We start from the raw sequence: 15,404 nt of genomic DNA, 5'->3' as shown, positions 1-15,404 counted from the left end.
TGGTGTACAGAACCAGTGTGCTTGACTGCATGGCATCTGTTAGCATTTTGACTATTCCTCTGTAGTTATTAAGATTAAAACAATAGCCAAGATCACAATAATTGTTTATTATTCCCGGTTTTGGCTTATTTTAAAGCCTTCCCCATATTTTTTTATGTCCTGTAAGGGTAGGAACAGCAGAGTTACAAACAGTGCTATTATATGTGGCGTTAAAAGAAATTTGAAGAAATGCTGTAGCGTTTACCACTATGGTTGATGCTGGCGGCTCTGCAGGTCTTCTGGTGATACCACAGTTGTACACTGTGACTAATGGCTATGGAGGCACAGGTTAAATAATGTGCAGTTCCTGCGCCCACTGTCATGTCAACTTAAATAATCATGTGTACTTCATATGCTGCTCCAGATGTTTCTGTATGTCAATGTTAAAATGTTGTGTTATTTTTTTTTGATGGTGGATCTATGACTGTTCTTCATGACATTTGACAATGAGAATGGAACACTTGAAACTAATTATCTCCCAAATAAACATTTTAATGAAACTTCCTGGCAGATTAAAACTGTGTGCCCGACCGAGACTCGAACTCGGGACCTTTGCCTTTCGCGGGCAAGTGCTCTACCATCTGAGCTACCGAAGCACGACTCACGCCCGGTACTCACAGCTTTACTTCTGCCAGTACCTCGTCTCCTACCTTCCAAACTTTACAGAAGCTCTCCTGCGAACCTTGCAGAACTAGCACGCCTGAAAGAAAGGATATTGCAGAGACATGGCTTAACCACAGCCTGGGGGATGTTTCCAGAATGAGATTTTCACTCTGCAGCGGTGTGTGCGCTGATATGAAACTTCCTGGCAGATTAAAGCTGTGTGCCCGACCGAGACTCGAACTCGGGACCTTTGCCTTTCGCGGGCAAGTGCTCTACCATCTGAGCTACCGAAGCACGACTCATGCCTGGTACTCACAGCTTTACTTCTGCCAGTACCTCGTCTCCTACCTTCCAAACTTTACAGAAGCTCTCCTGCGAACCTTGCAGAACTAGCACTCCTGAAAGAAAGGATATTGCAGAGACATGGCTTAACCACAGCCTGGGGGATGTTTCCAGAATGAGATTTTCACTCTGCAGCAGAGTGTGCGCTGATATGAAACTTCCTGTCAGAATAAAACTGTGTGCCCGACCGAGACTCGAACTCGGGACCTTTGCCTTTCGCGGGCAAGTGCTCTACCATCTGAGCTACCGAAGCATGACTCACGCCCGGTACTCACAGCTTTACTTCTGCCAGTACCGGGCGTGAGTCGTGCTTCGGTAGCTCAGATGGTAGAGCACTTGCCCGTGAAAGGCAAAGGTCCCGAGTTCGAGTCTCGGTCGGGCACACAGTTTTAATCTGCGAGGAAGTTTCACATCAGCGCACACTCCGCTGCAGAGTGAAAATCTCATTCTGGAAACATTTTAATGATAGTTCTTTGGAGTAAATTTGCAGCAAGTATCCAAATTCGAATTTATATTCTTGAAAAAATAAATTTGAAGAAATCTTGTCTGCAGTTACCATATTTACCCAATTATAAGATGAGGTTTTCCCCCAAATTTGTCATTCAAAAAATGCAGAATTGTTCTCACATTCACAGATTAAACAATTGCTGTTCAGGTCACAATTTTTACATTGTGTAATACATTAATATACGGATTGTCATACATTTACAGATGAAGCTTTGACAATTAAGTTTACATGAAGATTTATTTTGAAGAATTCAGAGGGGTTGGACTGGGAACAATGACACTTGTTTGTCTGAGAACTAGGATGAATGCGATTGGAGGGGGAACAGTGACACCAGCTTTACTGAGAACTAGGAGTGATATCTATAGGAGGCGGTAAAAGTCTAGATAGGGACCAGTGGGGTACTTAAATGTTTTGTGCAGCAGTGAGATATGATGGGTGTCAGCTCGTGGTTCTATGCAGTCAATGAGAGAGTAGTAGGCAGACGACATTAAGTAATATTGTCACATTTTCATGTGAATATAAACGCAAAATCCACCATGTATTTGGAAAAAGACAGTTATATTACTAGATTACACCATAAGCACAACCTCAGAAATTACAACATATTTGGAAGAAACGGCCAAAAACTGGTGACAAAAGCAAGATTATAAATTTAATTCCTGCTTGTGTACAGAAATACGTTGCCTCTTTTCTCACCTCCCATTGGTTAGGTGAAACTACCATCCCATATAACAATACTAGTGGTGGTGGTGGTGGCGATTGAAAATAGTGATACCACAGATGGCTGGTTTAGATATTAATCAAAAAAGGAAGTGAAGATAAAAATTAATGTAAACCATTTTTTGTTTGTTATATTTATGCTTGTATTATCAAAATGTAGACAACCAGTAAATGGCGTAAGTATAATATTAACTTTTTTTAGACTGATACTGTACACCAATAAAACAGTTTGTAATTTTGATTGGTCAGACTATGTTAAAAATAAAATTTTCTCAACAAGCCTCTTAAAAAAAGTCGAGGGTTGTCTTATATTCAGGGTTGTCTTATACTAAGGTAAATATGGTACTTTAGAAGAGAATAACAAAATCAAAACCCTTGAAAAAAATGTGTGTTGAAAGGTTTATAGTTTCATACCACTACATTTTTTGTTTGGTTTTATATTATGTCTATCATTTCTTACAGACTGTGTCTTTTTATTTTTCAGGTATTCATGGTGTAACACCACCTGTTTTTGTAGCACTTCCCCGGCCATCTGTTGTTATCGCAGGTAGCACTGTGACTCTTGACTGTGCTGCAGTTGGGAATCCTAATCCATCCATCGTCTGGCTGAAGGATGGAATTGCTATTGATATGTCGTATGTATGATGCTACCATTTTGTGTGTTGCTTTATTTTACAGATCCCTTTTCTGGATGCAGATATGAGAGTATTCGTTCCAAATGATGAGCTAGTACATTTCGCTAAGGCAGCACATTGTTTTCTTACATCAAAGTAGCGTCTCTCAGAGTGTCTACATCTTCGGACAATTGGAAAATCTAGGAAAAACTCAGATTTTTTAGAATTCTGGAAATTTTTCGTTTGTTTGGTTTTCAGTTAACATTTTGTAATTTTGACTTACGAGAACTAATTTTCCAGCAAAGAATTTTACTTTAGCCCATTACTGCAGAATAACACTGAAGCAATAAAACATAAAAGATAGAAAAAACACAAAAATGAAACTTACAGCAAAATGCAGTGCACACACAAGCATCTGCTGACAGCAAAATGAGTCAAAGGCTTTAGGATGAAAGCTATATAATACTTCATAACAACAATCTGCTTTTGATGAAGTTGATGCCACAACTGTTTACATTACTTTTGTTTGATCGGTTGCCAGCAGGGTCATGTGCACGCGCAGAGCTGAAGTCGCATATGAGCAGTGCCTTCTCCTGCTTCTGGCTACTTGAAGTGTGTGTGTTAGCTGTATAAGCAGTAGCAGCAAGCAGTTGGATGCTAGCCCAAAAATTTTTTTCTTGCACGTCCAAGCTGTCAGAACTGCACATGCACAGAGCAATCTGAGTTGTAGTGGGGGTAGCCTCCAAGTGACCTGTGTTCGCATTTTGTGATTTTGGAGTATTGTCTTTGTTTACAGCTCTCACGTCCAATGAAAACAAAATGAATTTCTGTGGCTGGGATCTATCAAGTGTGTTAATATAGAGTCACATAATTACAGAATTAATTTAAATTTTCTGATTTTATTTTTTTCCACATTATTGGCAATAATTAATCTTCTTGCTGCACAATGAAGTTATTTTTGTTAGTTTGCTTAAGAAATTTGGCTTTTATTAATCTGTTCTGCAGAGGCAGCAAATTTGTTTGAAACGGTGTTTCAGTCCACATTATTGGCTAATTTCAATTGTTCACTGAATTTCAAATGCACATTTTCATCTTCTGGTACATATGGCATAATTCCATAATAGTGAATCAAACATGAGATAATACATTACTGATACTCCATGAAAATTGGCATCCTGTAAACCACACTGTAAAGCTTAGTATCAGGCAGAGGTCTACTTCAGTGTGAATCTCGGCATATGAATGTGCACTTTTAGCCGAATTACGCATTTTAGTATTGTTTATGAAATTACGATGCTCTTGGAGTATTCTTATGTCCTGTTTCTTTTATGCTGTAATTTAAGATCTGTTAACGGTATATACATGCGAACATATGTAAATATTCCCTTTAAGGTGACCAAGTAGGCGAATTTAGTCAGTAGTGCTGAATAAAATGTTTTGTTTCAAATATATTACAGATCTGCCTTCCGTGAAACACTATGTTTCTCGATCACAAGATGTGTTTCAACACTTGCCTGGTCCCTGCTCTAGGGTTGACATTATTTCTTAATTTGTGCTTACATCTTAAATTTACAGAACACCATTCTTCAGTAAATTATAGACTGGCAGCACACTATGTTTTATCATTGTAATTCCGCACAAGGCTTTATTCTTACACCTGGAGTATAATATCAACTGCCAGCTATACATGTTTTTTGGCTTCAGAGATAACCTTGTTAATTTTTTACTCCATTAGAAAAAGTAATGAAAAACTTACTGTCCTTAGTTTTAGCATATACAAACAACTGTTTTCTATTTTGTTTTATTTTTGCAAGAAACTTTTATTTCTTCTTGCTGGCTTTTTGCCGTGCTGTGTGGATGTAAACCTGATTGGATGCTAGATAACAATATTGCAAAGTATGGAAAAAAAAACCTATGTTAATGTCGCCACATAGCAAAACATTAGGGTACTTTGAGTTGCAGAGTCTACTTCTGAAATGAATATTATGCCAAGGACTGCTTTCTTATTTTCCATTTCTTATCTGGATGTGATGTGATAAAACAATTGCTCTAAGTACAGTAACTCCATATGTCCTCTCCGAAGATGGTGCAGTGGTCACATGCTGCCCCACTATGCACGAAATTCCAAACAGAAATGCGACAAAAGGTGTAGGAGCAGAGCAAACGCCAAGCATGGGCTTCCTAAGTCATTGTGGATGCGCACGCGCAGTAACACCTGTTTTCTGGTTCTCTCTGGTAACTGTTCAAATGAACGTGTTTCTAACGGGCTGCAGGAAAATATTGCAAATGGTGTTTGAGAAGCATTACTTTCAAAATAAATTTCCTTTTACACAAGATGAATTATGTTGTGTGTGAGAATGTGCAATGAATTTCTTAAATCACAGTGTGTTTAACAGTCATTCAAAACTTAAAACTTTGAGGACCAGCCACGTAGAAAAATTTCAGGCCCAGAAGACCAACCATTTACGTCATTTTTTTTTTTTAATTTTGTTGGCTTATTTGTGTTTGATATATCTTAAAGGGTAACATAAGCAAAAAAGGACCAATATTATATGTGAAAGCTTAGCTTTGCTTGTAGCTATAATATATGGATATTGAAACCATTATTTTTTCCTCTTTGTGTGTTTGTGCTACTTACTGTAATGTTGCTATTGGCTGACTACATCGTGTGTCCTATGCTCTGATTACCTGTTATTGGCTGGTGAGATCACGTGATACTAGCTGTGATTGGCTGACAGAAGCACATTTCAATCTTGATTTCAGTGCTTCGGAAACCAGTGTACTGTAATTGTTGAAATTTCTATTTATGCTTTTGTAATAAGAAAGTATGCAGTGCACATGTCACTACACATGAAAGATCTTTCCAAAACATATTGTTTTTTGCGATGTTTAGTCTCTCAAAGTGCTGGGAAGTTCTACGCTGGTGTATAAAACCTTTAGCATTCAAAGGATTAAAAAGTTTTACAGCTCTGAGGGAAAGTATACTGTTACTTAACACAGAAAAAGTGTATTTTCACACTAGAAAAAATTTATTTTGACCCATGAAGAAGTGTTTTTTTTAACCAGAAAATCTGGGATTCTTTTTTCCTCTCTTGTCTGTGCATACACCCTGGTCTCTGTTTACAAGAGTTACTTTATATGACTCTGTATAACTTATGGGTAACAGGTCTGTGAGAACATTGTGGCATTCTTTGAACATCTGCTAACTTTGATGTACTTTTTATTCAATAACCATTACTTTCAGCATGTACATTTGGTTAGAATGGGAAGTGTTCTGTCTCCATTGGTGCTCAACAAGTGAAAAGAAAGCACTATACTTGGCAGCCTAAAAACCCTCTTGCTTTTATGTCTGTGCTATGTGATGGCATTTGGGGTGTGGCCTCATGAAGCAGACATATTAACCATGTTTCTTCAGCATCTGAATTTAATTTTATTATTCAGGTTACAATGATGGTAATAGAAGATTGCACATAATTGTTTTTGGACATTTTTGTGTGAAGGAAACACAGCATAGTACTTGATATTAGCAATCACAGATAATGCATTTGCACCAATCTACATATGGAGACTCCCCCCTGCGGGTTCGGGGGTTAGAATAGGCCCGCGGTATTCCTGCCTGTCGTAAGAGGCGACTAAAAGGAGTCTCACATGTTTCGGCCTTATGTGATGGTCCCCTCTCGGGTTTGACCTCCATCTTTCTAAATTATTCCGAAGAGCGAGCCAATTGGGGAAGGGCGCCTTACATGGTGCACTGTATCCGTCGTGCAATTAGACCTTTAGCCGTCTTTCTCGTCGTTGCAATGGTGTCCCGCTCGTTTTCGATCTCTTGGGCGATTACCACACTGCACTCTGCAGTGTTTCTTTTAACTGCGACGACGACCTTGGCCATTTATGCACCTAAGATCCAGCACGGTAGCCAGCCCGTTGTGGTGGGGCCGCCATGTACCCTCTTGGTTGTAGCCCCCTGACAACACAGGGATCGCTCTACTGATGCCTGCGCCGTTCACTCCCCACGTATGCCAAGGAGTAGATGCCCATCTCCCTGGGGCATCAGGACTCCCAGCAATGGCCATCCTGCCAGGTGGCTATTGCTGCGGCTGGGTGGCGCCCGTGGGGAGGGCCCTTGGTCGGAGTAGGTGGCATCAGGGCGGATGACCCGCAATGAAGCGTGGTACATCATCTCTCGCTGGTGGGCCACCACCAGCAGTCTCTAAGCGATCGAGGTCTAACCTCAACGGCAGGAAATACGATCCACGATCATTTCCCTCCCTGGCCACTCCATGGGAGGAACGTATGGCAAAAGAAGGCAGTGGAGACTATTCACCCCGGTTCCTTGTGTGTACGCGAGTTGATGGGGAATCGTTTATGTCAACCAAGCCCCAGTTTTTTGTGGAGCATTTAGAGGACAAGTTCGGGGAGGTGGAGGGCTTGTCCAAGATGCGCTCTGGTTCTGTGCTCATCAAAACGGCATCCTCTGCCCAGTCACGGAGGTTGCTCAATTGTGACAAGTTGGGGGATGTTTCAGTTAACATCACGCCGCATAAGAGTCTGAACATGGTCCAGGGTATTATATTCCACAGGGATCTTCTTCTGCAGTCCGACGATGAATTACGCGCCAACCTCGAACGACGAGGTGTTCACTTCGTCCGGCGCGTCCATCGGGGTCCGAGGGATAATCAGGTAGCCACCGGTGCCTTCATCTTGGCCTTTGAGGGTGATGTCTTACCCGAGAAGGTTAAGGTGATGGTTTACCGTTGTGATGTGAAGCCATATATCCCTCCTCCGATGCGGTGTTTTAAATGCTGGAAGTTCGGGCACATGTCATCTCGCTGTACTTCCAGCATCACGTGTCGGGATTGTGGACGTCCTTCGCATCCTGATACTCCATGTGCCCCGCCTCCTATCTGTGTTAACTGCGGAGAACACCATTCCCCCTGCTCGCCGGACTGTAGGATCTTCCAGAAAGAAAGGAAGATAATGGAATATAAGACCCTGGACCGCCTGTCCTACACCGAGGCAAGGCGGAAATTTGAGCAGCTACATCCTGTGCCAATGCCAACTAGTTATGCCGCTGCTGCAACACCAGTTCGATCTCAGCTCGGTCAGCATTCACCGGCCCCCTTGGTTGTGGGGGGCACTTCACTCCCTGTTGCTCCTGCTCCATCTACTTCAGGAGCAACACCACCCCAACCACCGGGGACATCTGTTCCCCCTTCACAGCCGGAGAAGCGTGAGCCTTCTTCGGCTCCTCTCGCTCGGAAGGGGTCCCTTGGGGCCCTCCCATCCCAGGCTTTGCCCAGTGCCAAAGTGGACACCCGCAAGGTTGTCAAACAATCACCGGTCGCTGGTCGTAGGGCGTCACGGTCGTCTTCAGTCCCAGAGACTGACCCAGTGAGGCCCTCCCAGCCAGAACCACCTAAGGCTCAGCGCGCAAAGCAGTCAAAGAAAAAGGCTCCCAAGCATCCTGAAATTGCGGTGGCACCTGTCCCACCGCAACCTTCTCCCTCTGCGTCCGAGGATGAGGTGGAGATCCTGGCGTCCGCTGAGGACATGGATCTCGCCAGTCCCTCGGATGCAGTAGATAGCTGTTGTCCAGGTGGTGACTCAGTAGCAGCAGGGGCCCCGGAGGCGTAATCTGCCTCCCCAGTCCCTTCACGCCTTTCCCATCCATGGCTAATACCATCCTCCAGTGGAACTGCAGCGGTTTCTTCCACCATCTAGCTGAGCTCCGCCAACTTCTCAGCCTTCGCCCTTTCTTCTGCATTGCTCTGCAGGAAACTTGGTTTCCGGCGATGCGAACCCCCGCCCTCCGTGGCTATCGGGGTTATTACAAGAACCGAGCAGCTTATGAAAGGGTGTCTGGTGGCGTCTGCATTTATATCCTTCACACTCTGCACAGCGAGTCCGTCCCTCTCCAGACGCCTTTAGAGGCTGTCGCTGTACGTGTGTGGACGCCACAGGCTGTTACCGTCTGCAGTCTTTACATTCCACCGGATGGTGATGTCTCGCAGCATGTCCTGGCTGCACTGGTCGCCCAATTGCCGCCACCTTTCTTGCTATTGGGCGACTTCAACGCTCATAACCCTCTGTGGGGTGGGTCAGTGGCAACAGGTCGAGGCGCCATCATTGAGCATTTATTGTCGCAGCTCGATCTCTCGCTGTTAAATGATGGTGCCTTCACACACTTCAGTGTGGCGCATGGCACCTACTCCGCCATTGACCTTTCAATCTGTAGCCATAGCCTCTTACCGTCTGTCCAATGGAGTGTGCATGACGACCTGTGTGGTAGTGACCATTTTCCGATCTTTTTGTCACTACCACAGCGCCCCTCTTCTGGGCACCCTAGCAGATGGGCTATGAATAAGGCTGACTGGGACTTGTTCTCCTCCACTGCCGCTTTTGAGCCTCTCTCTACCGATGACATTGATGCGGTGGTTCAATCGGTCACCACCGGCATCGTTACTGCCGCCGAATCTGCCATTCCCCATTCCTGTGGGTCCCCTCGGCGGAAGGCTGTGCCTTGGTGGTCGCCTGAGATCGCTGAAGCGATTAAAGATCGCCGGCGGGCGCTCCAGCGTCACAAGCGACACCCCTCCCTCGACCACCTTATCGCCTTCAAACGGCTGCGTGCGCGGGCCCGCCTCCTTATCCGCCAAGGCAAGAAGGAGTGCTGGGAGCGGTATGTGTCCACCATTGGCCTCCATGTCACTCCTTCGCAGGTCTGGGCCAAGATTCGACGCGTCTACGGCTATCGGCCACCTGCCAGCGTCCCTGCGCTCTCACTGAATGGAGCAGTTTGTACTGACTCCGACGTCATTGCCAATCGCTTAGCAGAGCATTTTGCTATGAGTTCCGCTTCTGCGAATTACCCCCAGGCCTTCCGCTCCATTAAAGAGCGGATGGAACGTCGGAGCCTTTCGTTTCGCACCAACCACCCGGAATCTTACAATGCTCCATTTAGTGAGTGGGAATTTCGCAGTGCCCTCGCTGCTTGCCCTGATACCGCTCCTGGGCCAGATGGCATCCACTGTCAGATGCTGAAACACCTTTCAGTGGACTGCCAGCGGCGCCTTCTCGATCTTTACAACCGTCTTTGGGTCGAGGGGGAGTTTCCGTCGCAATGGCGGGAAGGCATTGTCATCCCCGTTTTGAAACCTGGAAAGCACCCTCTGGAGGTGGACAGCTACCGTCCCATTAGCCTCACCAACGTTCTTTGCAAGTTGCTTGAACGGATGGTGAGCCGGCGCTTGCATTGGGTACTGGAGTCTCGAGGCCTTCTGGCTCCATCTCAGGGTGGGTTCCGTAAAGGCCGCTCCGCCGCCGACAATCTGGTGAGCCTGGAGTCGGCCATCCGTACTGCCTTTTCCCGCCGTCAGCACCTGGTCGCTGTCTTTTTCGACATGCGGAAGGCGTACGATACGACGTGGCGTCATCACATTCTTTCTACGCTCCATGGATGGGGTCTTCGGGGTCCTCTGCCGATTTTTATCCGCAATTTTCTGTCGTGTCGTACCTTCCGCGTGCAAGTCGCGGCCTCGTATAGTTCCTCCCACGTCCAGGAGAACGGGGTGCCACAGGGCTCTGTTTTAAGTGTCTGTCTGTTTTTAATAGCCATTAACGGGCTTGCTGCGGCCGTGGGAAATTCTGTCTCCGCTTCCCTGTATGCTGACGACTTCTGCCTTTATTACAGCTCTACTGGCATTGCCGCTGTTGAACGTCAGCTACAGGGCGCTATCCGTAAGGCGCAGTCTTGGGCTGTAGCGCATGGGTTTCAGTTTTCGGCAGCCAAGACCCGCGTTATACATTTCTGCCGGCGCCGAACAGTCCATCCTGAGCCGCGGCTTTATCTTGCCGACGAACTCCTTGCTGTGGTGGAGACCCACAGGTTTTTGGGGGTGGTTTTTGATGCCCGGTTGACTTGGCTGCCTCATATCCAGCAGCTTAAACAGACGTGTTGGCGGCATCTAAACGCTCTGAGATGCTTGAGCCACACCCGCTGGGGAGCCGACCGCTCTACCCTGTTACGGCTCTACCAGGCGTTAATCCAGTCCCGTCTGGATTATGGGTGCCTGGCATATGGCTCCGCATCCCCGTCTGCGTTGCGGGTGCTGGACCCAATCCTCCACAGCGGGATACGCCTTGCCACTGGTGCTTTCCGCACCAGCCCTGTGGACAGCTTACTCGTGGAGGCAGGTGTCCCTCCACTGCGGTTCCGGCGCCAACGTTTGCTGGCCGCTTATGCTGCCCATGTTCTAAGCTCGCCCGGGCATCCTAACTATCGTCTCCTGTTCCCGCAGTCAGTCGTCCGTCTGCCGGAACGTCGGCCCCGGTCGGGTTGTCCGATCGCCATACGCGTCAAGGAGCTTCTCTCCGGGCTTGGGCTTGTCCCTGTTCCACCTCCTTTCCGGGCACTTCTGCGTACACCCCCGTGGTGCGTTCCTCGCCCTTGCCTTCGGCTCGACTTGGCACAGGGCTCGAAGGACTCAGTCCCTCCAGAGGCCTTCCGCCGCCGCTTTTCTTCCATCCTGGCCACGTATCAGGGCTCTGGCATTGTTTACACCGACGGCTCGATGGTTGCTGGTCGAGTCGGGTATGCGCTCACTCTAGGGAACCATTCCGAACAACGTTCTTTGCCGGCTGGCTGCAGCGTTTACACTGCTGAGCTGGTCGCAATCTTTCGAGCCCTAGAGTATATCCGCTCCTGCTCAGGTGAGTCGTTCGTTATCTGTAGCGATTCCCTGAGCAGTTTACGAGCACTCGACCAGTGTTTTCCTCGTTCCCGTCTGGTGATGGCTATCCATGAGTCCCTGCATACTCTTGCGCGTTGCGGCCGCTCTGCGGTCTTCGTGTGGACCCCAGGCCATGTTGGGATCCCCGGCAACGAGAATGTTGACCGGCTGGCGAAAGAGGCGACTAGTGCACCACCTCTGGACGTTGGCCTCCCGGAGACCGATTTGCGGGCGTTCCTACGCCGCAAAATTCTGGACCTTTGGGACACCGAATGGCGCGCCCTGCCTTCCCGCAACAAACTTCGGGCCATCAAGGGGGCTACCGGTGTGTGGCGCTCCTCCTTGCGGGTTTCTCGCAAGGAGTCTGTTGTCCTCTGCCGGCTGCGCATTGGGCACACTCGGCTTACCCACGGCCACTTATTGCGCCGTGAGGATGCGCCTCTATGTCGCTGCGGCTCCGTTTTATCCGTGGTTCATGTTTTATTGGAGTGTCCGTTTTTAGCTGCGCTCAGGCAGTCGTTCGCACTGCCTGACTCGCTCCCTGCCCTTTTAACAGATGACCCGGCTATGGCTGACTTAGTTTTACGTTTTATTCGGGCAGGGGGTTTTTATTCTTTACTCTGAGTGTTTCTATTTTTATCTTATTGTTTTGTGTTGATTCTGGCCTTTGGCCTCCGGTTTTAAACTGATTTATTAATGTGTTTCTAGTGGTTGGCTTTTCCTTTTTTTATTTCTCTGGTCGGCCAACCACCGTCACACTCTGTGTGCTTTTAGTTCGTTTTGTCTTGTCTTTGTCTCAGTTTCTCTTGTCCTGTATCGTCTGTGATCTCTTTTGTTCCTCGTTTTTATTCTCTGTGGGTGTTCTTTGTCTTTGGAAAAAGGGACCGATGACCATAGCAGTCTGGTCCCTTTAATCCCCCAAACCAACCAACCAACCTACATATGGAGACTATGAGTTGTCACCACCCTCCACACTTTGGTGTTGTACTGTGTAACTCTAGTCCAGAGAAGATATATTTTTCTGGTTCAAAATCCCTTATGGTTCAGCTTACACATGCAATTATGATTTTTGTACAAAAAGACTATTCAGAAAAACAAATTCACTACACAGTCCAACTGAAGCTAGTCCAGTACACAGAAAATTTTGAAGAAATGGGAGCACCCATCATCTTGACGTTCTTACTGTAATTGAGTAAATCTTCAGGATCTAGAAAAATATTTAATAGACACAACATTTAAAGTGTGTTTCATACACCTGTAGAGCTGAGGAATTTGCTTAGTTATGTCAAAGGTGATACCACCCCTGTGCCATTTCAACATTCTAGGACTGAATTGTAAAGGAGATGACACATATTTATGTTAATGTGAACTTCACAAGTGAGCATTCTAAATTCCAATAAAGCACAGCCTGCAACCCTGCATTTTCTACCATCAAATCACGACAAACTTGACAAGAATTTCTGTCACATCATAGTGTAAGACTTAACATAGCAGTCTATATTGTTTTAGCTCCCAGCCAAAAGAATGCCTGATAGCAGCACTGGTGATGCTGCTGGTGGGTGGAAGGGCTCACCTCTGTTGTCTGTAGAGGGCTCTTGACATACTTCTCTGTCGTCAGTCTGATAGGATCTGAGTTGTCCTGCTCTCTGTGTGTCATGGCCTCCTTAAGAATACTACCAGAGTGTTGACACGCAGTTGCTGCTTTCCGGCAGTCACCAGCAGCAACCCCTCGAAGGTGTGAGGCATTTTTCTCATTGAAATATTTTGAGCTGCACAATTTGACACAGCAGCAGACCTAAGTACTGTAAATTTGGTAGAGCTGCTAAAAGAGTCTGAAGTGTTACAGTTCTAGAATGAGAAAGAAGTGACAGCTTAGTCTTGTAAAAAAATGTCAAAGTCTTGTATGTAAGTGGACTTGCATATGGTAGTGTGCTCCTGATTAGGTATATTAAAGGATATTGCTCTCAGATCTGCCACCAGATCGCATCGTGAGAGTTTCACACTATTTTATTGAAACAATTAACTGGGACTCTCACTTAACTGTCCACAGAATCACCACCGCTGCTACCTACTATGCATCACTTTGCCCAGGTCATGATTCAAAATTTAGGGGTTGTCCACTATTTTGTGACAGGGTGTCTATTGGAAAGTCTTGCCTTACTCATTGAAATCTGCTGTGACGAAGGGACAGCTGTGTGTGAATCCATACTCCCTGTAACGGTACAACCTTTGTCTTCGTATAGGTCTTATGATGCACAGTTGTAAAGTAATGTTCTTTATTACTCCCCCTGCTTTATGAGTAAGTGTCCGTAGCATTATTCCTGCACTTTCTAAATGTTTGGACAGTATATGACATTCTACATTGGATTCAAATCACATATACAACTTCTTTCCAGAGAATGTTGTTGTCTTTGATAGGGTCCACCAGTTTCTTGTGTACTATTTTGGCACAAAGGACACGTGTGTTACCCCCAAAGTGCAACAGAAAGGTACATGGTGGAAGTCTCAGTTCTTTCACAGTGTTCCCATGGCCTAGACTGGCTTCAGTTGGAATGTGTGATTAATTTGTTGTTGTTAATATAAGTTTTGCTGCAAAACCATCCTAGTATTGAAACTCACCGGGAAACAACACATACTTTCTGGACCATAATGTGCACTGCACATCCACATTGTGCAGAATATTGACAGCTGAGTGCATGCTAATACAGATCAGTGTTAGTAGATTTGTGATAGTTGCCGTATTCCAGCATTTTTTCAACTTACCTTTGCACTAACATTGCCAGAAATTGTAATTTACAATCTTTTTGTACCCCTTTCCTAAACTGAATAATTGTACGGAGCAATTTTAGATGTTGATCTATTGACATAATCATGTGTTTTCAACAGCATTTGAAGTGAACAGTTGAAGAGATGTAAACAATTCACACGGTCATAAATAGATTGCCCCTGGGCATTTAAAGTTGAAGTCATTTTCAACAAGCATAGACAATACTGACATTACAGAATAAATCTTTCACTCTGCAGCCAAATGTATGCTGACATATGGGGCTGATACACATACCCATTTCTTTTCTGGTAGTACTCCGACCAGATGACCTGTTCAGTCATGACTCACCATAGGTTAAATTCTACTAACATATTTTTCCTACTTTCCAACTTTTTGGAAGCTTACCTGCAAATCTTGTTGGACTAGGTATTTCTTACAAAAGTGAAGGATCTGAATTTAGGTCCAGGTCTGAGACAAAATTTTGATCAATCAAGTCATTTTTATAACTCTTCATTTGGGGGAAAGAATGGCATGGGCAGTGGCTCCCACTCTTTCATCCTTCCATGATGACTTCATGGCGTTTTTTGCCACTTAAAGCAGTAATTTTAACAAGGCATGCACAGCAGCAGCAATAGTGACTTTCATTCCAGGTGCAGAGTATAACAGTGACCATCAAAACACTGGATGATAATTCACAATTTACATGGCTAGTATACATAGTCTTTTATATAATTTTGTGTTATTTACTAACTACCTTTCCTATCTTTTAAGCATTGAAAGTTATTACCTTACTGACTCTTTTCTGTGGTCATGTTCGCCTGCAAATCGTTCATATTTGTTTTCCTCATTTGGCTCAATATTTCTCTAGTCACATATAGACCGTATTAATTTGTGCTTTTCATCATCATTAGAATAGACCTGTGTGTGTGTGTGTGTGTGTGTGTGTGTGTGTGTGTGTGTGTGTGTGTGGGCGTGCGCACTCATGTGTGCATGTGCATGTGCAAGAAGTATCATGCTGTTTTTGAAGTGTGGTAGCAAATTGTTAACAGACACTTTAGCAGTTAAGTTCTCTCATGGTTATG

General features: G+C 45.3%; 1 protein-coding gene across 1 annotated transcript in view; it reads left to right on the top strand.

Annotated features, from left to right (window-relative positions):
• Positions 1-15,404, top strand: part of LOC126184593 (neogenin) — a 250,931-nt gene that overhangs the window by 71,930 nt on the left and 163,597 nt on the right. Inside the window, exon 6 of the mRNA XM_049927035.1 lies at positions 2,697-2,847. Coding sequence (XP_049782992.1) covers positions 2,697-2,847 — 151 coding nt within the window. The remainder of the gene's footprint in view (positions 1-2,696; positions 2,848-15,404) is intronic.

This window comes from Schistocerca cancellata, chromosome 4 (genome assembly GCF_023864275.1).
Source record: "Schistocerca cancellata isolate TAMUIC-IGC-003103 chromosome 4, iqSchCanc2.1, whole genome shotgun sequence".
Classification (NCBI taxonomy): domain Eukaryota; kingdom Metazoa; phylum Arthropoda; class Insecta; order Orthoptera; family Acrididae; genus Schistocerca; species Schistocerca cancellata.
This window is presented reverse-complemented; position numbering and strand designations above follow the sequence as displayed.